General features: G+C 43.5%; 1 protein-coding gene across 1 annotated transcript in view; it reads right to left on the bottom strand.

Annotated features, from left to right (window-relative positions):
• The window catches only part of MYO1E (myosin IE), a 214168-nt gene extending 187840 nt beyond the window's left edge, over positions 1 to 26328 (bottom strand). The window contains exon 1 of the mRNA XM_068963676.1: positions 26003 to 26328. Within this exon, the coding sequence (XP_068819777.1) occupies positions 26003 to 26005 (3 nt within the window). The 5' untranslated portion in view covers positions 26006 to 26328. The remainder of the gene's footprint in view (positions 1 to 26002) is intronic.
• Positions 26329 to 26643: the final 315 nt, after the last annotated feature.

Here is a 26643-nt window from a genome sequence, read left to right on the forward strand (position 1 = left end):
AAAGGAACAGAGATGCTAGAAATAAATTACATATGTGAATTTAATATAGGATAGAGGTGGCACTTCAGAACAGAGCATGAAGATTGCATTATTTAAAATTTTATCTTTAGAACCATTAAATATCCATTGAAAAAAGTTATATGACCCTTCATATCAGATAAGTAAATTTCAGATGACACAAGGAGTTCAACTTCAAAAATACAGAAACATTCTAGAGAAAATATGTACATGATTATCTAATTTGGGGGTAAGAAAGACAACAGGGTAAAGAACCACCACCACCACCTCCACAAAGAAAAAGACCCATTGCTTATGAATCCAGACCTCCAGTATTTTCCAGAGAGTTATAGATCAGCCACTGGGAAAGTGGAATCATTTGGAACCCTTGTGAAAACTACATTCCTGAGCCTCATCCCAAACCTGCTGGATCACCTTCCCAGGTGAATGTGATACCCCACGATATGTCAGAGGCCTCTGGTCCAGGGTACACCACCAAAGTGGAGAAGGGGAAAGAAAGATTCAGGCTACAAGGCATTCACCAGGCTACAACAGCCTTGCCATCACTGAAGGCTCCCAGGTGCTGTACATACAATGGTTCCTCTTTTGTAAAGTCCCCTGGGAACTATTTTCCTTTTTAAGGAAGTCAGCTGTATTAAACAAATTTCTCCCCCATCCCTCTCCTTTCTTCACAGCAAAAAAAAAGCCCCCAAGCCTCTTAATTTCAGTCATTTGCTGCAGCATGCCAAAAATACATCCCAGTCAGTTTGCTTTAGACATTGCATCAAATTATGGCACAGTCATCAATTCTTAAATATCTATTCACAGTGACTCTCAGCACTGGCTTCTTTTAGAGTCACCCAGGAAGCTTTGAAAAGTCATACAGTGCACCTGAGTTCCAACCCCAGGGAACCTCGATTTCAACTGGTCTAGGATTGACAGTTTTTAAAAAGATCCACAGGTGCTTCTTAACTGGACGGAGATCACTGGCCATGCCCAGAAACAACCCCTGCTCTCTGGAGTTCCACACCTTAATAAGACACAGAATCTTGACTGCTCCAATACAAGGTAAGCTTGCTGTATGAGACAAGAGCATTCCAGGCAACGTGCCACAGATCTATGAGAGAGGAGTGTGCCCGGGAAGACTTCTTTAAGGGAATGGGATTTTGTGGAGCCTTGACCTAGAAAGTTGTCTGAGACTTGGGCAGGGAGAGGCCGCATCCAGGCAGAGGAGTAAAAAAGAATCATCAGGAACCTTATTTGGTTAGTAACTACTTAATTGTCCCCCATAACTCCTCATATGAACATTTAAATATATATATATATATTTATATATATACACTTATTATACCATGCATGTGTGGGTGCTAAGTCGCTTCAGTTGTGTCCAACTCTTTGCGACCCTATGGACTGTAGCCCACCAGACTCTTCTGTCCATGAGACTCTCCAGGCAAGAATACTGGAGTGGGTTGCCATTTCTTTCTCCAGGGGATCACCCTGACCCAGGGATTGAACCCACGTCTTTTATATCTCCTGCCTTGGCAGGTAAGTTCTTTACCACTAGTGCCACTTGGGAAACTCCCTTAGTATACTATAAGATTATAGTAAATACTATATGTCATATATATATACACATACACACATATACTATATACATATATATGCCTCCCTCATTATTTCTTGCAATTATTTTTGTCTTTTTTTAATCTATTTTTAATTTGAGGATAATTACTTTACAATATTGTGTTGGGTTTCTACCGTACATTAACATGAGTCAGCCGTAGGTATACATATATTTCCTCCCTCTTGAACTTCCCTCCCACCTTCCACCCCATCCCACCCCTCTACATTGTCACGGAACACTGGATTTGAGCTCCTTATGTCAGACAGCAAATTCCCGCTATTTCTTGCAATTATAATCTTCCAACTTATAAGGCTTTTGTCATGTGTATGAAATGGAAACAATCATGTGTTCATCATGCTTCTAGACAAGGCTGTGCTTCCTCCTCCCAGCCTAGGGATAAAGCAGAGAAGGATGTCTTTCTCCCACCCTGGTAATGCACTTCCAATAATCCATCATGTACAAAAGGGTGAACTGAACTTATTATACTCAGAAAATTCAAATACAATAAGCCTACTTCATATTACCCAGCCAATTAGAGAGGAAGGTGATGAGACATTTTGCCAAGAACTTTTCAAACAGCCAAGCTGACCTGTCCAAATTCAACAAATACATTACTAATAAACTTCATTCTGCGATCTCTCTTCCCTGCCATTTGTTCCTCTCCAAATCAGTAGATGTCAAAGTCTGAAGTTGGGCAGAGGAAGCTGAGATGTGTCTGTTTCCCTGAAACATTTCTAACCTTACTCAATTGATCCCAATTTGGATGTATTTCCTTAACAAACTGTCTTTGAGTTACATGTTGCCTATTAAGAGACTGGAGATAAGTGGTATGGTTTCCCTAAAGTCTAGTCAGCCAAGACTTGAGAAATGCTAATGTACTAACTATATTGGGGATAGTTGTTTCTAGCTTTGGGGGGAGGCGGGAGAGCCAGGAGGAGGGGTATCTAGTATCAAGCTTCAGCCTTGATAGGGTTGTGAAACTTTACATACTCTCAGGGACTGGATTCAAAGCATGCTATAATATTCAATTTTTTGGTAACAGAGTTCAAATTTGGGGCTTCCCAGGTGGCACAATGGTAAAGAATCCACCTGCCAATACAGGAGACACAAGAGACATGGATTTGATACCTGGGTCAGGAAGATCCCCCAGGGGGAGGAAATGGCAACCCACTCCAGTATTTTTGCCTGGGAAATCCCATGGACAGTGGAGCCTGGCGGGCTACAGTCCATAGGGTCGCAAAGGGTCAGACACAATTGAGCAACTGAGCGCACACACACGCATAGTTCATTTACAATACCGTGTTAATTTCAGATGTTATATTATATATATACATAACACGTATGTATATATCTGTACTTTTTTCTCGATTTTTCGATTATAGTTTATTACAAGATATTGAACATAGTTCCCTGCACTGTACAGAAAATCCTTGTATTGGTAAAACTGCTGTATTGGTAGCGTTCATCTGTTAATCTCATACTCCCAGTTCATCCCCCAGCAACGTTCTTATTAATACTCAATGTAGGCTTCCCTGGTGGCTCAGTGGTAAAGAATTTGCCAGGAGACATGGGTTCAATCCCTGGGTCAGGAAGAGCTCCCATGCCTCGGAGCAACTAAGCTCCTGCGCAACAGCTGTTGAGCCTGTGCTCTAGAGTCCAGGAGCTGCAGCTCCTGAAGGTCACACCCCAGAGCTGTGCAACAAGAGAAGCCCCTGCAATGAGAAACCACCACAACTAGAGAGGAGCGTGTAACAAAGACTCAGCACAACCAAAAAGGAATAAGTAAAATTATGTTTTAAATAATGCTCAATGTATTACCACCAGAAAAGAGAAGAAAAACTAATCTCATTTCCTTTTTTAAATAAATTAAACTGAAGTAGTTGCTGTTCAGTTGCTAAGTTATGTCCGACTCTGTGTGACCCCCAAGGACTGTAGCCCACCCCGCTCCTCTGTCCTCAGTGCCAGGAAACAATGAGGGGGAAAACACCTCTTTCCTGATCACCAGGCAGGCTCCTGCCTCTGGCTCAGGGTGGAATAAATCTACTACAGTTGCCCGAGGTGGCTCCTGAGTCACCTCCACACCCCTGCTGAGGACACACTGAGTCATGGTGGCATTAACTGCTAGGAGCATACTTGAAGTATGCAAACTGGAGTTTTAAGAACTGAGCAGAAGAGAAAGAAGGGACATAAAACTCAAAAAAGGACCAAGTTCATAGCATCCATCAGTCAAAAAACCATAGACGACAGAAAGTGAAACTAACTAGGTGATACCATCTCTGCCCCCAGGGATCCTAGGCATTCCTTCCCGGGAGACATGCCTGATGCGCAAGCAACCATAATACTCCACATAAGTGCTATGGAAAAGCTGTGAAGGACCAGGGAATGAGGAGGGCACACAGGAACACAAAAGCCCAAAGGGAAAGATGGGAAATTCTGAGTGGTTCTGTTGTTGTTTAGTTGCCAAGTCACGTCAAACTCTGCGACACCATGGACTGTAGCCGACCAGACTCCTCTGTCCATGCAATGGTCAAGCAAGAATACAAGAGTTGCGAATTCCTTCTCCAGGAGATCTTCCTGATCTGGGGATCAAACCCGCATCCCCTGCATCAGCAGGGGGATTCTTTACTACTCAGCTACCAGGGAAGCCCCTCTGAGGTGTATAAAGAAACATAAACCATTTCTGATCTCAACGGGCTTATAGTCTCTCTGGAGAGTATGACTCATATACACACAGAGAGCAATGCAGGATAACATATTATTAAGTACCAAATAAAATAAATAACTCCAAGACTTGGGCGAGGACGAGAAGAAGGAGTGATACCGGTGAGTCAAATCAAAGGTTTTCCAGGAAATGAGACTTTATTTGGACCTCAAAGTTTTTGATAAATGACAAGAAAGGGAAAGGAAGTCCAGTCATGGAAACTGGCCTGACCAAGGAGTATATTCCAGCCAGGCTATACAATATGGACATGAAAATCAGCTCATCATTCATTCATCCAATCAATTTTTACTGAGCACCTACAGCATGCAGGCTGGCTTCCTAGGTGGTGCTAGTGGTCAAGAATCCACTGCAACACAGAAGATGCAAGAGACTAGAGTTCAATCCCTGGATCAGGAAGATCCCCTGGAGGGGGAAATGGCAACCCATTCCAGTATTTTCTCCTGGAAAATTTCATGGACAGAGGAGCCTGGCAGGCTATAGTTAATGGGGCTACAGAGAGTCAGACACAACTGAGTGACTGAATGTGGGCACTATGCTAAGAGCTATTACTGCAGTCTATGCATTCGGGTGGCCCTTATCAACTTTCCATATTCCAGAAGGACTACTGGAAAATAAGAGTTGGACAGAGACAGCCTGGAATAGATTTGAGACAGAACTGCATGTTGGGCTAAAGCCTATTCTCAGTAAGAGCTGAGAATTTTTGAGTAAGAGTGACAGGTGCAAAGCTCTATTTACCAGGAAGATGATTCTGGCAATGCTGTTTCTGTGAATTACAGGGAGAAGAGTGAAGATCACTTAAGAAACTCTTGGACGGTCCCAGTGTAAGACAATGCAGATTCAAACTAGCACAACAGCTGTGAAGAGGAAGGCAGAGCCATGTGAAGACATACTCGTGGGGCTTGGGAACCAACAGGAATCTGGAAGGGAGAGGGAAAACAGACAAAGACCCTGATGTCTCCAGGCTAGGTGTCTGAGGGAATTCTAAAAGAGAAACCACTTAGGAGGGGAAGGCTAGGTACACTTCCTCCAGCCTCAGGGCTGGAATATTCTGGAGGCTGGGCACTCTAACCTGGAGCCCATCTATCTCCTGCCTCAGGCTCTCTTCAATGAGTTTCTCTCTTTTCACGCTATTGATATTCCCCAGTCTGGATCTCAAGGCTATGGTTTTTCCAGTGGTCATGTATGGATGTGAGAGTTGGACTGTGAAGAAGGCTGAGCGCCAAAGAATTGATGCTTTTGAACTGTGGTGTTGGAGAAGACTCTTGAGAGTCCCTTGGACTGCAAGGAGATCCAACCAGCCCATTCTAAAGGAGATCAGCCCTGGGTGTTCACTGGAAGGACTGATACTAAAGGTGAAATTCCAATACTTTGGCCACATTATGTGAAGAGTTGACTCATTGGAAAAGACTCTGATGCTGGGAGGGATTGAGGGCAGGAGGAGAAGGGGACAACAGAGGATGAGATGGCTGGATGGCATCACTGACTCGATGGACATCAGTTTGAGTAAATTCCAGGAGTTGGTGATGGACAGGGAGGCCTGGCATGCTACGATGCATGGGGTCCCAAAGAGTTGGACATGACTGAGCAACTGAACTGAACTGAAGTCTGGATCTCTTTCTTCCTTCCCCAGCCTGATAAAATCTGCTCTCAGGCAGCTTTAGAAGATTAGACAGACTAGTTCACAGTGACATGTCATTAACTGGCAAATGCAGTAGTCCTCAAAGGAACCAGTAAGAGCAGAAAGCTCAACATCAACAGCAGCCCTAGAGGAGACATCCCGAGTGGAAAGTTTTCCAGGCATTCTGCAGAGAACCACCACTCCCATGTGTCTATTCAGGATAGCCATCTCTGGAACTGCCTAGGAAAAACCTTTTCCCTCAGTCCCATCCCTGAGCATAATCCTGACATTTTTGCTTCAGCAGGATAATTAGAGACTATTGATTGCATTCCTGAAAGTTCAAGGTGTCCAACTGCATCCTTAACCTTGGGAGGTGATCTCCTGGAGGACAGCCATCAGAATTTCCCAGGAGGCGGCGTGTGTTTACAATCATGTTACCTTGCTTGGGTTGCAATGCTCCAAAGCAGTGCTTTGCAATCACCTAGAAATCTTACTAAAATACAGAATCAGTAGGTCTGGGGGGGTGGGAGGACAGGGTGGGCTGAAGTTCTGCAGTTCTAACATCCCAAGTGATGCCCATGCTGCCTTGATATACTTGAGTACCTGTCTAGGATAGACAGCTCCTCTCCAAAGCAGATCTTAGATTCAGGTGACCCTGAATTTAAATCCCTCCTCTGATACTTTTCAGATGGATAACTTTGAGTAGGTTACTTCACTCAAATATTGTTTCCTCTTCTGTAAACCAAGAAAAATGATCTGTGTGTATGTGTGTGCTCACTTGTCTCTTGACTCTTTTGCAATCCTGTGGACTATAGCCTGCCAGGCTCCTCTGGCCAAAAGATTTTCCAGGCAAGAATACAGGAGTGGGTTGCCATTTCCTTCTCCAGGGGATCTTCCCGACCGAGGGATCAAGCCCACATCTCTCGTACTCCCTGCATTGGCAAAAGGATTCTTAACTGCAGCCACCTGGGAAGCCTAAGGGAAATAATACTTATCTCAAAAGAGGTACAAATGCTGGATGATCCAGAGGGGCTCCACAATAACTGTTAATTTCAATAGCAGATTCCCTACTCTTCAGCGGTGTAGATAACTGTTAAATTCACAGCCTAACCTCCTGCCCCATCCCCCCAATGCTAATGTCTCTAGAAGAAATTACTAAGAATGCAAAAGTCAGAAAACCCTCAGAAACTAGAAAAGCCATAGAAAAGTCTTTATCATCATGTAATCTTGCGTAATCTTCATTCTGGAGTGTGAAGTCAAGTGGGCCTTAGGAAGCATTACTACAAACAAAGCTAATGGAGGTGATAGAATTGAAGCTGAGCTATTTCAAATTCTAAAAGATGATGCTGTGAAAGTGCTACATTCAATATGCCAGCAAATTTGGAAAATTTAGCAGATGTCACAGGACTGGAAAAGGTAAATTTTCATTTCAATTCCAAAGAAAGGCAATGTCAAAGAATGCTCACATTACCATACAATTGCACTCATTTCACATGCCAGCAAGATTATGTTCAAAATCCTTCAAGCCAGGCTTCAGCACTACATGATCTGAGAAATTCCAGATGTACAAGCTGGATTTAGAAAAGGCAGAGGAACCAGAGATCAAATTGCCAACATCCGCTGGATCATCGAAAGAGCAAGAGTTCCAGAAAAAATCTATTTCTGCTTTACTGACTACGCCAATGCATTTGACTGTGTGGATCACAACAAACTGTGGAAAATCCTCAATGAGATGGGAATACCAGACCACCTTACCTGTCTCCTGAGAAACCTGTATACAGGACAAGCAGCAACAGTTAGAACTCGACATGGAACAACGGACAGGTTCCAAATAGGAAAAGGAGTACATCAAGGCTGTATATTGTCACCCTGCTTATTTAACTTCTATGCAGAGTACATCATTAGAAATGCCAGGCTGGATGAATCACAAGCTGGAATCAAGATTGCCAGGAGAAATATCAATGACCTCAGATATGCAGATGATACCACTCTAAGGGCAGAAAGTAAAGAGGAAGTAAAGAGCCTCTGAAAGGTGAAAAACGAGAGTGAAGAAGCTGGATTAAAACTCAACATTCAAAAACCAAAGATCATGGCATCTGGTCCTATCACTTCAAGGCAAATAGATGGGAGAAATGTGGAAACAGTGTCAGATTGCATTTTCTTGGGCTCCAAAATCAATGTGGACAGTGACTGCAGCCATGATATTAAAAGATGCTTGCTCCTTGGAAAAATAGCTATGACAAACTTAGACAGCGTGTTAAACAGTAGAGACATTGACTTGGCCAACAAAGGTCCGTATAGTCAAAGCTATGGTTTTTCCAGTAGTCATGTATGGATGTGAGAATTGGACCATAAAGAAGGCTGAATACTGAAGAACTGACGTTTTCGAACTGTGATGCTGGAGAAGGCTCTTGAGAGTCCCTTGGACAGCAAGAAGATCATCAAACCAGTCAATGCTAAAGGAAATCAAGCCCAAGTATTCACTGGAAAGATTAATGTTGAAGCTCCAATACTTTGGCCACCTGATGCAAAGAGCTGACTTGTTGGAAAAGACCCTGATGCTGGGAAAGAGTGACAGTAAGAGAAGGGGGTGACAGAGGTTGAGATGTTTGGATGGCATCACTGACTCAATGGCCATGAGTTTGAGAAAACTCAGAGAGACAGTTAAGAACAGAGAAGCCTGGTGTGCTGCAGATCATGGGGTCGCAAAGAGTCGGACACAATTTAAGAGACTAAAGAACAATGACAATTTTGCATAACTACAAACGCATCCCAAAATAGCATTATCCTTTATTTTCCCAAGTGATTTATAACATTCAGATCTACTACACAACTTCCCAGCTATGAAATTCCCAAACTTCAGTTTGCAGGGAAAGAAACCATTTTTTTTCTAAAGAGGTCAGTATACCTAGATTTAACCAACACTAGTGTATTTAAGCTTCTTCAACATTCAAATTTCCTTTTCCCAAAAGTCAGATTCCACCCTGCATTGACAATGACTCCTGAAATACATTATACAGCTGTGTGACAAACTTAGAAAAATGTATTTACTACATGAGCCAGAACAGTTTTACACTTGGAATTCTTTGTCTCAGGTGAAGAAGCAAAGCTTCTCTACATTTCTACATTTTGAAAAGCAAACCACAGCTCTATAAATGCTTAGTTTTGCCAGGATAAATATCAACATTCCCTGGCATGCATTCATCGTTTAACCCCAAAAACCAAAGTACGTGAGCCAAGTGAACATAATTACATAAATATCTGGCTCCAAAATAATCTACAGTTTGTTGTACATATATAGTGTGTAACTTTTTTTTTTTAATTCTCTCCCTTTTTCTCACTTTCCCCACCCTATACCCAGAAAAACTCATAGAGAAAGCCACACCTATCACTTAGGGTGACCAACCTTTCAAAAAAACGTTAAGAGCAAACATTTAGAGCCATTTAAACCCCAAGGAAATGCCAGGGCACTGAAAAGTTCTAACTCTCAATGCAAATGAAGCTACTGGAATTTGTAAGGAGCAAAATAAACAAAACAATTAAGCTATTAGCATGTCTCGTAGGAGACAATCCGGCCTTCGGAGAAGAGCAAAGCCTGATCCCACTTGGGCAAGGTGAGTGGTGGTTAGTTTGACTACCAATAAACAAAGGCATTAAATACTCCTCTTTCAACCAGGATAGATAAAAACTTTCTCAAGAAATTTTACATAGCTGAACAAGAAAAACCTTCTTACCGTATGTTAATCTGGCAGTGATCCTTTATATCACCAAAACCTGCCTAACCACTCTCCTGCAACAGTGAAGAAAAGCCCTAAACAGAGGTCACCAGTCACACCTGATATTATAAGTTTCTGTTTGGAGATGGGAACTTTTCCTTAGAAAGGGGACTGGTGAATTTTGTCCCCATTTGTGGCTGCAGAGTTGCACCAGCCCTTAAGGAGACAAGTTGGGACTGGCTGTGTGGCCTTAGGCAATCACCCCGCCTCTTCTGATCCCAGCTGAAGGTTGGAATAAAAGGAGTGAGGGTCGGGTGTAGAAGCCCACCCAGCTCCCAGTCTCTGGTTTCTACAGAAACCAAGCTCAACTTGTTAATATCCTGTTCTAGTAAAAGAAAACACAAAAGGAAGCCCTACTGGTTTTATGTGAGGGGGCTGGCTATTTTTACCTTGGAAACATTTCCAGTTTGCAATGAGTTAATCACCTACTTTAAATCACTCATCAATTCAATGGCGCCTGCATCCCTACAACCATTCAACCTCTGTACCATTTTGGCCTAGTGGGAAGTTTGGTTCTATGCAACAAATTATCCGATGCTACTGCGTGCCAGATGTTAAAAGTGGTAGTGAAAATATAAAAAATAAGCGTGACACAGTGGCCCCTCAGGGAGATTACAGGCCAATGAGACAGAACAATAAGTATATAAGTGTATTTATTGAAATAATATCACTCAAAAATCTCCCATTGGTAGAAGGGCCCCAACTTATCTTGCCTGTCTCATCCATGGAGTTCCTGGTCTGCAAGCCACCCCAATCTCCTCACTCCAAGTGTTCTAACTGGTGATCACAATACATATGTTTCCAGGCTCTGTAAGTTACCAGACTTCTCCCGTTCTCTCCTGCCTCATCTTGGAGGTCCCTTCTATACTCTGGAAGGCTTAGAATACCTCACCCATCCACCTGGGGCTGATTGAACAAGGAAAACTTATACTCCACAAGTTCAAAAGGTGCCTATCTGTCCATTTTGTTGGTTGATGAGTTCCAGTACAAAGATTTCATGAGGACAGTCTGAATTTACAGTCTGAATTTGGAGGCCCTATGAATTTCAAATATCTTCATTCACCCCGTCCTCCAAAACCACCTGCAATTTAAAGAAGAAAAAAAAAGCCTATTGTCTGCTTCAAAATCCCGTTTCAACTCCTTCAATTCCTTCTCCCATCTACTATCTCTCCCTATTTCTCAAACATCTACACTTAGGAAAATCACTGGTAACCTACACAATAGATGTAGCTTTCTGGGAGAACTATTTTCACAGACTGAAAGAGCTGCAGGGGGAAGGCTGTCTGCCCTGGTTTCAACATTATAGCTGGCTGGCGAGTGAAGAAAGCCATGATGATGAGCAGAATGACTCCCCAGCTTTTGGTGAATGAGTGGCTCTCCTTTCAGGTGCCCTTTGAAGCATCTCTCTGCTTCTTCCCCTTTCTGTCCTCACTATTCCATCTTCCAAAGGACATGCTGAATGAAGTGAGGAGTGACACCTACATCAGACAACTACAGCATTCACACTAAAATCAAAGCTCCAGTGACATTTGAATTGCACGGCTCTTTCATGGATCCCTTCCTCCCCTGTTTCATTCCATTAGCTGAATGGCTAAGAGCTACAGTTCACTGGTGTGCATTTTAAGAGTGCTTCACTGTATTGGCAGTTCTGCACTCTACTTTTGTCCCTCAACATAAAAGCCGAGGGAGCAGTTTGAACAAATGTGTAACTCACAGCAGAAGGAAATGCAAGCATTTCTCCTCCAATACTACATTTTAAAATAGTACTGTATACACCAAGTATGTGTGCGTGTGTGCTAACTTGCTCAGTTGTGTCTGATTCTTGCGACCCCACAGACAGTAGCCAGCCAGGCTCCTCTGTCCATGGGATTCTCCAGGCAAGAATACTGGAGTGAGCTGCCATTCCTTCTCCAGAGGATCTTCGCAACCCAGGAATCAAACCTGGGTCTCCTGCATTGCAGGCAGATTATTTACTGACTGAGTTATGAGGGAAGCACTGAGTATCACAAGTCCCAAAATGGAGGTGGAACACAAAGATGAAGAAGAAACAACTCTACCAGGCAAGTGGCTGTTCAGAAGGGAAGATTAAATGTCCATAAACAGTCAGGAGATCTTTGCAGATCAACAGTTCTGGGGTTTTGAAGATATCTTCCAACTAGGAGACTCAAGAAGGTGGAAGTGGAGCTGACTTCCAAGGAGATTTAAACCATCGGGTTGGGGAAGGGGAAGGAACTGATGGCTGCTAAACATTAGCTGGAGAAAGGTGAGATTATCCAAGCCTGCAAGGGGCACAGCAAGTAGTAGAATCTGGCCAGGAGACCTCAGTGAGAGACATGGCAAAAGGGGCAGGTTAGAGCCACATTGCACAGGTGGAATGCACAGGACTCGGCAGGTGGTAGAATTTTGCAATTCATTACATCTTCAGTTCAGTTCAGTTCAGTCGCTCAGTCACGTCCGACTCTTTGCAACCCCATGAATCGCAGCACGCCAGGCCTCTCTGTCCATCACCAACTCCCGGAGTTCACACAAACTCATGTCCATCGAGTCGGTGATGCCATCCAGCCATCTCATCCTCTGTTGTCCCCTTCTCCTCCTGCCCCCAATCCCTCCCAGCATCAGGGTCTTTTCCAATGAGTCAACTTTTCGCATGAGGTGGCCAAAGTACTGGAGTTTCAGCTTTCCACAACTGGGTATTGTTCTTGCTTTGGTACCATCCCTTCATTCTTTCTGGAGTTACTTCTCCACTGATCTCCAGTAGCACATTGGGTACCTAGCGACCTGGGGAGTTCCTCTTTTGGTATCCTATCATTTTGCCTTTTCATACTGTTCATGGGGTTCTCAAGGCAAAAATACTGAAGTGGTTTGCCATTCCCTTCTCCAGGGGACCACATTCTGTGAGACCTCTCCACCATGACCCGCCCATCTTGGGTGGCCCCACAGGGCATGGCTTAGTTTCATTGAGTTAGACAAGGCTGTGGTCCTAGTGTGATTAGATTGACTATAGTTTTCTGTGAGTATGGTTTCAGTGTGTCTGCCCTCTGATGCCCTCTCACAACACCTACCGTCTTACTTGGGTTTCTCTTACCTTGGACGCGGGGTATCTCAGCCTATATAAAACACACCTTTGCCAATGGTCATAAATAGAACCACTGCAAAAACTGAAGACTCACAGTCATAGCCCCAAGAGGACAGTGCCTTATTGTCTCTAGGGCAGATGATGCTCATTTCCCACTGGCTGCTGAGTGCTAGATCCTCTTTCTCCTTGGAGGAGGAGGAGAAAGAGGGTTCCAAGATGGGAGGAGGGTGCTCCCCTTCTTTTGGCAGCCTCAATAATGTGTGCTCATTTATACAGTTTTCACTTGCTTACATTTTCTGCTCTTTGCAACCCTCCTCCTCTCAGGATGCAAGATAGATGGAGAATGTGGTTAGGGCTTGGGGGCAGAGAAGAAAAAGCTAGAAGGAAGAGGCTACCCCAACTCCAATTTTTTTCTTACACCCCAACTGCTAGTCCTACAGAACAGAAACAGAGCACAGAACTCTGCTCCAGAGTCCAGTTATTAGAGTCCAGCAATTTCCTTCTTATGTGTCCTCAATTAGTTAATATTAATTTTATAATAATAATGGATCCTCATCAGGGAAACAATAAGCATTTGAGTGTTTACATAAATGTCAAACCATTATGCCCTTGATTTATATTTGAGATCTGTACTGGACATATTTCTCTTCGTGATCACAAGAGAATATAAAAAATCTAATGAAAGACTAACGCTGTAACTATTTTTACGCTTTACAACTATTCTGAAAAATCAAATTAGTTGCCAACAAATAATACTGACCATTGTTTCATGGTAACTTATGTTGGTTTAGTCTCAGTAAATTGGGAAAGTATCTCTGGGAATCTTACAAAGTTATTTAACTCAGTACTTTCAACTTTCTTTCTGTGTAAAGCATTATTACATTAGCTTTTCAAACATTTCCAGTAAAAGCAGGTTTAGGAGCAAGATCCTAGACAAGAGACTTGGACTCTAAGGCCACCTCTTCTATTAACTTGCCAGGTGAACTTGGTCAGGCTACTTAAATTCTCCGGACCTTAGAGAGTCATTTGGGTGGGCCATGGACCACTTTAGGGACTTAAGAATTCTTCCCAGGAAAAGAAATGCAGACATCAATACAGACACAAACTTCAGTGTACAATTTCCTAGACCCCCTCCTCCCTTCTCCTTCAACTCCTTCTGAGACAACTCTCATCTTGATATTCTATGTTAAAAGGTATCTAATCATGGAAAGAAACAATTATTATTTGCATAGCCAGCACCATGATACAGGTACAGATCAGAAGAAATGAAGAGACAAATAAGCATGAATTGACCCTGCAAATCCTATCTAAATTTAGGTAGTGCCTGAGTAGAGCTAGGATTGTAGCGTGGGAGGCCACCCATGCCCTGCACACCAACACTATGAATGCTGAGATATCAGCGCCAGATATTCTTGTGGACACAGTGAGGCCAAGTTTTAAGGAGTCCACCCAGTGACTGGAGATGTCTACATTATTCTGTAAAACAAAGCCCAAAAGAGTGAAAAGAAAGCTACTTACTTTGGTTACGAAATACACCCCTTCTTCCAACCCAAAGAGAAGATAGTACCAAGAGCTGAGAGCTGAGAGCTGAGTTTTCCTTTATTTAAATGCCAGTGTGATAGAGATCGGAGAAGGCAATGACACCCCACTCCAGTACTCTCGCCTGGAAAATCCATGGACGGAGGAGCCTAGTGGGCTGCAGTCCATGGGGTCGCTAAGAGTCGGACATGACTGAGCAACTTCACTTTCACTTTTCACTTTCATGCACTGGAGAAGGAAATGGCAACCCACTCCAGTGTTCTTGCCTGGAGAATCCCAGGGACGGGGGAGCCTGGTGGGCTGCCGTCTATGGGGTCGCACAGAGTTGGACAAGACTGAAGTGACTTAGCAGTGATAGAGATAGTTAAGAAGATTGGAATAATTATGTCCAAAAAATCAAGACACCTAGAAGAAATCTATAAACATACAACCTACCAAGATTGGATCATGAAGAAATAGAAAATCTGAACAGATCAATTACTAATGAGATTAAATCAGTAATCCCAAACCTAACAAAAGAATTTCCAAAACCAGATGGCTTTACTGGTGAATTTTACCAAATATTTAAGGAAGAATGAATACCAGTACTTCTCAAATTCTTCTCAAAAATAGAAGAGGAAGGAACACTTCCAAACTCATTTGATAAGGCCAGCATTATGCTAATAAATCCTCAACAAAATACTAAAAAATTGAATTCAATAACATAGGAAAAGAGAATTCCCTGGCAGTCCAGTGGTTAGGAATTGGCACTTTCACTGTCAGGACCTGGGTTCAATCCCTGGGAAACTAAAATCCTGCAAGCTGTGAGGGGGAAAAAAAAATGAAGAAGAAGAAAAAAAAAAGAATAATAATACATGAAAAGTTCATACACCATGATCAAGTGGGATTTATTCTAGGGATGCAAGGATGGTTCGACATCTGCGGAGCAATCAATGTGATACATCACATTAACAAAGTAGAGAAAACAAGTTAGGCAATGAATTTTCTCCCCATTTGTGTAGTTAAAACTTTTCCATTTAAAAAGAGAAGAGAAAAATCAAAGTGAAAGTGTCACAGGTTAATGAATTTTTTTGTCATTGAAATCTGTGCACAAAGTTAAGTTAATCCTACTCAATTCACAGGTTGTTGAGGCATCCAGATAGCACAGTCTGTGGCACACAGAATAAGGAAGTGACACCAATATGGGTTATTCTGGGAACCATCATATAATCCAGAAGACATGACTTTCATCTAAGACAAAAAAGTACTTTTGTGTGTGAAGAATGTCTTTCTCCACAGGGACAACGAAGGGCTGGCCAAAAAGGCAGAATTAGGCAGTGAACAGCATTGTCCCCACCTGTTCCAAACAGTATCGGTCCACTATTATTTCCTATTTCCAACAGGCCATCCAGTCCAGTCTGGTTTGGCATGATGCACTGCTCTCCAAGTTTGGCCTTAATCATGAAATGTTTATTTTTCACAAAGCTCCCTTTAACAGAAAAAAATTATTTTTTATTTTTCTTCTTGTTGTTAGTTTCTGCTTTTGTTTTTTTTTTCAAAAAAGAAATATCAATTTAAAAATCATATTGAGGGACTTCCACAGTGGTACAGTGGCTAAGAATCCACCTGCCAAGGCAGGGGACACAGGTTCTATTCCTGGTCTGGGAAGATCCCACATGCCTCGTGGGCAATTAAAGCCTGTAAGACACAACTACTGAGCTCACACTCTAGAGCCTGGGAGCTGCAACTACTGAGCCCAGGTGCTGCAGTTACTGAAGCCCACATGCCTAGTATAGCCTGTGTTCCACAATATAAGAGAAGCCACCCCAATGAGAAACCCATGCACCAAAACTAGAGTGGCCCCTGCTCGCCACAACTAGAGAAAGCCCACGCAGCAACGAAGACTCAGCACTGCCAAAAATAAACTTTAAAAGAATCATCCTGAGGCTCCATAATACAAGTTCGGATTCCTTGTACTTGGGGAGAACAGGGCTTCCCTGGTGGCTCAGCAGTAAAGACTGCCTGCCAATGCAGGAGATGAGGGTTTGATCCCTGGGTCAGGAAGATTCCCTGGAGAAGGAAATGGCAACCCACTCCAGTATTCCTGCCTAGGAAATCCCATGGCCAGAGGAGCCTGGCGGGCTACAGCCCACAGGGTCGCAAAGAGTCAGACACAACTTAATGACTAAACAACAACCACAGCTCTGGGAAAATAGCAGTGGATGTATCAGGAGCAATGGGGGCTTCTGTCATAAACAAGAGTTCAGCAGATCAGCAGGGAAAACTGGATTTGCACTGAATCTATTCCTGCCTCAATGTATTCACCTGAAACAAGTTAAAAGAAAAAGTGCAAGGTGGGAACAGTATCTGAGCCCCGGGGCAGTCCTCAGCCACACTAACCCTGAGGGCAGCCATGTGACTCGCTTTGGCCAATGAGACAGTGTCAACCATGATGCAGGCCGGGGTTAAAAAATGTCTGTGCACTGTGACTCACTTTCTTTCTTGCTGCTCTTGGAAACCTTATGACCACTGCTATGTCAACAAGCCTGGACTAGCCCATTGTGAAAGAGACAGGTGGCCAAGACATCTCCACTGCCCCAGCCGAATCCGGGCCAATTACCTGACATTTGAGTGAGGCCCTCCCAGCTGCTCCATCCCCCATCAAGCCACCAACTGACCACAGGGAGCTGATGAGCCGATCTAGCCCAGAACTCCCCAGTTGATGCACAAAATCATGAAAAATAATAAACCTTTACTACTTCAACCATGAAGTTTGGGGTGGTTAATTATATTAAAACTTAGCAGACACAGTAAGTTGAAAAGGTGAAAAAGAGATGCTTAAAAAAAGTCTTCCCTGGTGGCTCAAACGGTAAAGCATCTGTCAACAATGCGGAAGACCAGGGTTCGATCCCTGGGTCAGGAAGATCCCCTGGAGAAGGAAATGGCAATCCACTCCAGTACTATTGCCTGGAAAATCCCATGGACAGAGGAGCCTGGTAGGCTACAGTCCATGGGGTCGCAGAGTCGGACACGACTGAGCGACTTCACTTCAAGAAAAGCTGAACATCCTGGGACAAAATTCCTAGTGAATTTTACATAACTCAGTGGGACTTACTATTGATTTGACTGTATGTCAGCTGTCATTAAAACAACCTGACATAGACCCCAAATTGCCTACTCCCTAATACTTACCTCAAGACAAAGTGTGCTAAGACTCTAGGAATGATACTGTATGGGCTTTGGAGGTGTATGAACCTCCTAAAATTAAATGAAGAATTCTGTTTATGTAGGTTTCCTTCTTCTTAATTGTAAAAAGATGTTTAACACTATGAGGAATAAAAAAAGTATTTATGCACATACAGTCCAGAATTAATACTATTTTCTACATTTGCTTTATATTTTAATAAAGCAAATAAAACATTTCTAATAATGTTAGTCTGCTCACCTCAGTTCTCTTCCTTCCTCCTCTTCCTTCCTCCCTCCCCTCTTCAGCAGCTTGAATTTGATATCTTTCTAGTCCAATTTATATTTTTAAAAGAATATACACATAAATATATACATATATACGAATATATATCCTCAAATATAGATAGCCTTGTTTTGTGTTCTGAAATTTGTCTTAAATGACTTTACACGTATCTTTCTACAATTTGCTTCTTCACTACTTACTACCTTGTGATATCTATCCATATTGATTCCTTATTATAAATAAGTCACAGCATGTGTGCATTTCTCTACTAATGGACATTTAGATTGCTCCTGTCTTTTCGTTTGGTTGGGTTTTTGTTGTTACTGCTCTTGTCAGTATAAACACTGTCAGCAAACATGTCAGTAGTTTCCAACATAGTTTCAGAGGGCCTCAGGACACCCCAAATGTTAAGAATCTCTGACAATCTGATGGGAGAAAGGAGAACTGCCATAATTTGGCAGACATATTTCTGCATCAGAGCACTCCCAAGTCTTGGAGGTGCTATCTTTATCATACTCAAAGTAGCTTAATAGATACTTCTTCATTCAAATCCAAAATTTCGTGTAGCAAAGGTCCATATCTAATTGAGACACTAAAAATAATCCTAATTTTTCTGTTGTTGAAAATTTTACATTCAGACAATACTGTCCAAATCATTCTATTACCAAGTAATATTTTGCTAAATAACCGTCGACATCAAATATTGGTCACACCAATTAAATTACTAAAACTAATAATATGCTATCCTGTTTTTTTGTTTGTCATGTACGTAAGGATTCCAGGGCTAAATTTCTTGCAGTTATCTTGTTTCCATTCTTTTCTTTAAAAAAAAATTTTTTTTCAGTTAGGAATATAGTTGCTTATTTCCCTTATTTTCTACTTTTTAATTGAGATCAGACAGCTTTCCAGTATGACTTTCTTTTACTGTTATGCTTGATCCCAGTGTGGTATCATCTAGTCCTCAAACACGGTGACATGCAAACATCCACAAAAAAGGACATTAAGCAGCTCAGACTTAAAAATGGATTTTAAATCAACCTTGATTTTCCTCGGGAGTATGTAAAATAATGAAGCATTATACAGATATCTGGACCCAGAAATTTCAAATTCAGAGACAATATATTCAAGTGCTTTTGAAAGAACATAAAGTTAGCAGATCTGGCTCATTACATGTAAATAGAATGGTCCTAAACAATTCCCTTTCCCTCACCACAGTTTGGTTTTCTTACTGTCAAATGGCAATAAAAACCATCACTGGTGTAAGAATGAGATGAAATCACCTATAGGAAAGTCTTTTGTGTGACTTCTCTGGTGGTCCAGTGGCAAAGACCCCGAGGTCCCAATGCAGCAGGCCAGGGTTCAATCCTTGGTCAGGGAACTAGATCCCGCATGCCCCAAATAAGACCCAGCACAGCCAAATAAATAATATTTAAAAAAAAGAAATAAAAAGAGCACCCTTTGTTATCCACTGGTCTATGAGTATCTCAGAAGCAGAGGCCAAGCTTAACTCATCTTTGATTTCCTAGGGTTACCAATGTATTTGATAAGGATTCCTACCTATCAAGCATGTATGCAAATACTGGCCTTCTCTACTTTGGGTTTCAGAGCTCCTTGTCTCCAACCACTTGGGTTCTCTGAAGAGGAACTCATAGGTGCCAGGCAGGAGTCACAGGCCTGAGCACCCACTGCTGTCGCACATTTAAGCGCCAGCATCAAAACCTCAGGGGAACACAAATGGTACCCACCTCAGGTCAAGAGCAGTAAGTATGGAGTGTACACCAAGCCAGCCCATCCCGGCTTCAGACTTTAAAACCAAAGAGAACTACAAAGCAGGTTAGGTTTAAAGCAGGTGGGGAGGCTGAGCCACCCAGCACTGACCAGCACAGTTCTAATGAGGGCAGGGAGGAACAGTCAGCAGGGCATCTGGAAGACAGGTCTCTGGAGTCAGGACTCAAGTTGGGTAATCAGGCTATGTGGGATTCTCAAGCCACCACCAAAAACGACCAAGATGCTTACCAAGGAAGAGAATTTATAGTATAAAACAAATGGGAAAATACAGACACAAATTGTGTATTTGCCCCACAATTACAACATAAAAATGATGTGCCTTTGGATAGTTTGGAAAGAAACCCAAAGACATGAAAATCATTATCTTTGGGGTACTGACATGATGGAGAATTACTCTAAATTAATTTTTTAATAATCTCTTAAAGTTGATACAGTAATAAATCAAAAATAAAGAGCAATCTTCCATCTCCAAGCCAGCTTTTTTGAAGAGTCCCAGAAAGAAAATTACCTAGTCATGCCTAGACTCTAACCCACCACAGTGGTTTGGTGGAGAAAGTCTTATTAGGCTGGGATCTGAAAACCTGGATTCTGGCACCAGATCAGCCAAAACCTCTGAGATTTTTGAAGCTGTTTAACCCCTCTAGATCTTTCTGTGAAGCCAAGCAAAAGGGTTTAGGATAGACTCTTCCAACTCTCTTCTGGGCTTTCTACAATGTAAAATGTGTTTTCCTTTCTACAGTGGACGAATTTTTAACAAACACGTCAGAACTCAAAACACCCAAGACAGTGTGGCCTCCTTTGGAACAGTTCTTACAGTACTGAGGAGGAAGAACCACCTCCTTTCAGGGCCGCAGAGCCTATGTTACCTAATACTGCATATCTCCAGGATCAGTTTATTCGCCCTTTGAGGCAGAATGTAATTTCTGGCAACAGCTAAGAGGGACCAAGGTAGGTGATCAGGCTGGACACTACAGTTTAGGTCTTAAAGAAAGTAAAACATTTTTCTTAAATGACCATTTGGAAATGCCTTAAACAATGTTCCCACAGTGGCAACTCAGAAAGGAAGACTGACTTTACCCAGATGCATAGTGTCTAAGCCCATATCCCTATTTTTAGGGACAATCTGTATAAGTAGAACCCGCTCATAGTTCTACTTCTCTGAAGTAAGGTTGTCATAAAGATATGTACAAAAATACTTCACTAAGATGCCCCCAAATCTTTCATCTCTGCCAAAACAAATTCTGAAGTTGAAATTAAAAACACAAAATTTGCTTACCATTATTACAGAATGTGCTTACAAGGCCAAGCTGTTTATTTTTAATACCTTTGGCATTTAACCTTTAACCCTCTATTTGTTCTGTAAATATTAAGTCCCAGCATGTTAAAAAAAAGTAAAATATTAAAACCTGACCATGGAGAAACTCATAAAACACAAGTTGCGGCATCTTTGTTAAAAAAAATAGTAGATGAGTTGAACTTGGAAAATTACAACTGTACATAATTTCTATATGACTCCTAATGAAGCTCACAATGAAGCTCTGCATTTGTATAGAGGTTTCAAAATATTTCTGCTTTTTGAAGCTGATGAAAAGAGCTTTCTTAAGTTCTTACCAAGTAATGAGAATTGGTCCTCTCCTCATCAGGAAATTCAAGGTACTCTTTAATTTCATCTCACATGAGCTTGTGAAATTAAGTCAAGGGCAAAAGGTTGTATTCCAAGTTATATTTACGAAAATGCTCATTATGTAGCCTCAAGGAGAAACCCGGGCTTCCCAGGTGGCTCAGTGGTAAACAGTCCACCTGCTAAAGCAGGAGATGCGGGTTCCATCCCTGGCTCAGGAAGATTCCCTGAAGGAGGAAGTGGTAACCCACTCCAGTACTCTTGCCTGGAGAATCCCATGAACAGAGGAGCCTGGCAGGCTACAGTTCATAAGGTCGCAGAGTCAAACAGGACTGAGCATGCACACACACACTCAAGGAGAATCCCTGAAACAGACCTTGAATTCATGAGATACAACAGGGAAAGAAGTGATGAAAGAGGTCCATCACACAGTATGGAGAAGGTAGTGCCTTTCCATCGGAGAAGGGATCTGAAGTGTTAAGACAACTTACAGCCTCACCACTCATAGCTCTACACAGGTGTTTTTAGCTAGCTCCAAATGGTAGCAGCTGAATGCAGATTGCCCCTGCCTGATAGCTTAGAAAGTCCACAGGCTGCAAATATCAGGAAACTCCTTCTCTTAAGGGAAATGGAGTGGGAAGGTGCGGATGTGTCAGTAAAAATCTAATGCCTTTATTGGCAATGTGGCTAAAGTTTAGACATTCCCACTGGTAAGTGAATGAAAGGAAGCATGGCGGTTTGTAAGAACACCGCTTTGAGATTTACAACAGAGTGGCTACAAACAGCTGGCCTGTTTGGCCTCTCAGCAACCATCAGCACACTTTTAAAAACTGGCAGATTTGGCATAAAAACCTGGATTTTCAGCTTCTCTTGAAAAAGCAGACAATTTGGTGATGTGGTCAATGTAACCACAGCCTAGGATCAAGTAATGATACCTCTTCCAATGGGCATACGTTCTATATTTACTCTCGAGAGGCCAGTCTCACCCCATCAAAAACCGTATCCTGGCCCCTGCAGACATTTGAGTTTGCGTCCACTGACAAAGCTGAAATCCCCAGCAAAACCGAGGAGGAAGTGTCTTTCAGCTTCTGCAACAGCCTGCTTCCTCCACTTCTCCATCCCCTCCATCCACGGCCCCACTGGGCAGCCAAATATTTCCTACTAGGCAGGCCCACCCACAAAAGCCTGTAGACAATGTCCTGCATCCACTCTTGCCCTAACCCTCTGCCTCCATCAAAACTTTTCTGGGGACTTTCCTGGTGATCCAGTGGTTAAGACTCTACACTTCCACTGCATGGGATGCTGGTTCAATCTCTGGCCAGGGAACTAAGATCCTACAAGATGCATGATGCAGCCAAAAAAAAAAATTTTTTTTTTTCTGGGCGTCATTCCATTCCTTTCTGTTTTTGTTTTTTTGTGTGTGTGTTGTATTGCTTTGGCTGGGAGGCTACAAGAAATCTGATAAACTAATCAGTGGGAATGGAGTAGGTTACCTTCCCAGAAGATATGTTTAGAATGGATTCCAGGCTTTCTAAATGTCAAACATGCCATGCCTTCACTCAAAGTAACTTACCTAACTTGTAGTCAGCTTCATCAGATTTCAAGGTCCATAAGTCTATTTCTATGTATTTTTATGTATAATGTCTGCAATTTATTCACAAGTAATATGCAAGCAAAGAGAAGGGACCGTATCCTGAACATATTCAGAGGTGATGGCCAATTCAGATGTACTTAAATATGTCAGTATATCTAAGTCACAAAAGCCTTATGAATCATAGCTTCTAGCTCTTAAGTACACAGCAGAGGCACACACATGGGTCTAGTTCATTAGACAGTCCAAACTTGTCATGGCCACAGAAGCAGAACTTCCTTTGTGGCTGATGATAAAGCCAGATTCTGTAAAGGAAATCTTAGATGGGTATTTTGATTAAAGTCAAAGGAGACTGTTGTGCCCTCTTAACCAATCTATACAAAATTAGAGAGACATGCAGAGATTTTTTTTTTTTTGGTGTTTTTCTTCTTTTTCCCCATTCAAGTCACCTAAGAAAAAAAAGAAACAAATTTGCTATTGCCTGGTACTGTTTTTGGTTCTCCAAAAATGGAGAAAAGTGTCCCAAAGTGAGGTTTCAGGAGGAAGATATGAGGTAAACTGTAAGCTGTATACTTTGTTCATGAGTCAGAGAATGGCACTCTCCCTGTGAATCACAACTGAGTGAGTCTTGGGTACAGGTGGAGAGCCTTCCTAATGTGCTACCAGATTTCCTAAGATATCTGAGAGAGAGGGAGAGAGGGAGAAAATCCACAGTACAGGTGCCAAGCTCCTGGTCAATTATACTCTCCCTAACACTGAGCCACACCCACTGGAGGCAATGTCTTCTCTTCCTGTTCTAACCAGCTGAGGGATGCAGCTGGGCAGACAGATGTGAAACACAAATCAATGCCTCATTTAGCTGGAAGGGGGTCTTACATAAATAGTAAACATAATAACTAAAGTTTCTCACTATTGAAGCTGCCTATGCTCTGTTCTGAGGCAACTTCACAAATCTAGTGCACAGACTTAATTTTGCAAGCCAGTGAAGAAATGATTCATTTCATTTTTGCCAAATTATTCTAGATCCAGTAGATGGAGTGACTGATGGCACAGCTCCTATTTCAGGACAGCCAGCTGTTTCAGCTTTTCCGCCAGGGTATCGTGGCCTCAGCAACCGTATCTGATGCACTGATAGTCTCCTGGCGCCCTACAGTACTGCCATCTGTGCTGTTGGCAGGGAACGCATCAATAGGTAAGTCAGACCCCATCCTTTTCGACTGACACCCTACACACTCTGGAAACAACTCTTCCTTAGAGCATGTTTCTTCTGCATCCACTTCACCATCCACCTACTTCAACAGCAATGGACTGAATTGAGCGACGAGTCTCCAAGGTCCCTAGAAAAGGCATCCCACAGTAGGTGACTCAGACAGTAAAGAATCCACCTGCAATGCAGGAAACCTGGGTTCGGTCCCTGGGTCCGGAAGATGCCCTCAAGAAGGGAATGGTTGGCTGCTCACTCCAGTATTCCTGCCTGGAGAATTCCATGGACATAGGAGCCTGGCAAGTGGGCTACGGTCCATGGGGTCACAAAGAGTGGGACACGGTTGAGTGACTAAACACACAGACACAGCACTTTTTAGCCTCTACAGCGTGAAAAATGAGTCAACAAGGTAAAGTTAATTTTCTCAAGGTACCACTCAACTATTTAAATTCAGTAAGATTCTTCAAGCTCTTGACATAAAACACATTGATTTTTCTTTTTTTTTTTTTTTGGAAATATTTAACCATGGAAAATAATTATAGCAATTCTAAAGTACTTAAATTTAAGTAGCCAATTAGGCTGTGGCCCAATTTAGGTATCTCCACCCTAATACACAGTTTAAGTAAATAGTTCTCTATAAAGGTTCCAAAAATAATGTGGAGTGGGCTGACTTCTTAAACCCTAAAACTGAAAGGGAAATTTTATTTACAGATAAAGTACCCTCTTAGGTAGAAGCAAGGGTGACATAACTTTGGACTAAGTGAAAACAAAACAAAACAAAAAGCTTTGGTCAAGGGTGCCCCTTTAAAGATTTTTGTGTGTTTGTTTTTAATCATTCTTTTGAATAAACACAGCACTGGATCAAGTGCTCCGTTTAGCTGTAAGTTTCTATGTGCCTTTGCTAATTTCCCCCAGCTCCTGCAGGACAGAGATTTTTAAATTAGTGCTGCACGGGTTATCATTTTTACTTAGCGCCACTTTCACAGTCACTTAAAAAAAAAAAAAAAAAAACAGAAGAGGACCAGCGGAGTCCTAAGTCAGATTAGTTGAAAAGAAGCAAGTGTGGAAACTATGAAGCCTTGGGGTAAAACTTCCCCCCTCCCCTCCGCTGATGGACTGCCAATCTCTTCAAAATAGAGCCCTTGCTTTTGTGCTTTGGAAAGAAAAGTACACACCACGCCAAACCCCAAGGGCTGTGGCTAAGGTTATGGGGGGCGGGGTAGTCGAGGCGGGACATTGTGGGGTAGAGGAAAAGTCAGAAACGAGTCAGAAAAAGAGCCAGCCACTTCCATCAATTTCCCAAGTACCGAAAGAAAAAGAACAAAAAACTCGACTTCCTCCCCTGCGAACCGTCTGCTGTACACCCGAAAGGTGCCAGCCACCTCGTACTTGGAGAAAAGGGAGGGTGGTGTTTACTCGGCCTTTTTGGTGCAAAGACCCTCCCGGCCGGCGCGGCTCTCAGCTGCCCGGGGCACCCTCGCCCGCAGCCGCCTGCCCACCGCCAGGTGCTCGCCCTACCTGGCGCCCGGCTGCCTTTGTGCGGCCGCGTCGCCCCCGCCGGCGCGCGGATGCCAGCGGGACAACTGCGGCGCTGCCGGGCGGCCGGGGAGAAGCGGGGTCCGTGGCGCCGGTGCTGCGGGCGGCCGCTCCTACCTTCCCAGCAGGGAGAAAGCGATGCCCATCCCCTCCCGGGGAGCCGTGCCCCTGAACGCGGATCTCCCCGGCTTCCGACAGCTGGCAGCCATAGCCAACCGGCCTCGAAAAGTTTGGCGACGCCGAAAGCGACTTGAAAAAAAGTTTTCCTTGGCCCCCCACTCCCTCTCCCCGAGCCCGGGTGGAGGAAAAGCGGCAGGAAATCAGGACTCGCGACGTGCCGGCTCCGGCGTCCACCTTCCCCTCTCCCGGCCTCGGCAGCGCGCCCAAGGTGGGTGCCCCGCGCCCGGGCTTCCCGCCCCATCCCCGGGTCCGGCGTCCCGGGACGCCGCGCGGCCAACTCACCATGGTGACTCGCGCCGCGATCGCGCTTCTGGCGTGTCCGGCTGCCGGGGAGCTGGGGCTGGAACGCAGTCTCCTGGGCTAACTTCAAAAGTTGGTTCCCTTCGCCAAAAACAGGCTCTCGACAACCCCAGGACTCACAAGAACCAATGGGAACCCTGGGGGAACTCCATCCAGGCGGGATCGGCGGCGGTAGGTGAAGGCGAGCAGGAGGCTGCTTAGCAGGCGGGGCGCATACTGCGGAGGACCAGGGTCCACCCAGACCCAGCGCTCGCCGCCCCGCCTAGGTGAGTGCAGTGCTCTCCGCGCGTCCCACGAGCTGCCCTGCCTTGCTCCTCTTTCTTCGGCCACTTACTCCGTACTCCTCTGGCTGAGCCTCGACTCGGGCAGGGCAATCTGTCCATAAATGGAGAATTCAGCTCTGGCCTGACCAATCAGGATTTGTTTTCACAGCGTCACTCCTCAGGGAAACCGTAGTAGCCAACAAGCTTGTAGCTGTTGGAGTTTCCAAAGCCCTCTGGATCCTGTAGTCCTCCTCCACGCCAGCCTCCAAAAAGCGCTGCTGACCTGGCTCGCTCCCTCTTGCAATCCCTGAACTGGTAAGAAGAAAGCCACTCTGTGAAAGAGAAGTAAACTGGAAAACT

This window comes from Capricornis sumatraensis, chromosome 2 (genome assembly GCF_032405125.1).
Source record: "Capricornis sumatraensis isolate serow.1 chromosome 2, serow.2, whole genome shotgun sequence".
NCBI lineage: Eukaryota > Metazoa > Chordata > Mammalia > Artiodactyla > Bovidae > Capricornis > Capricornis sumatraensis.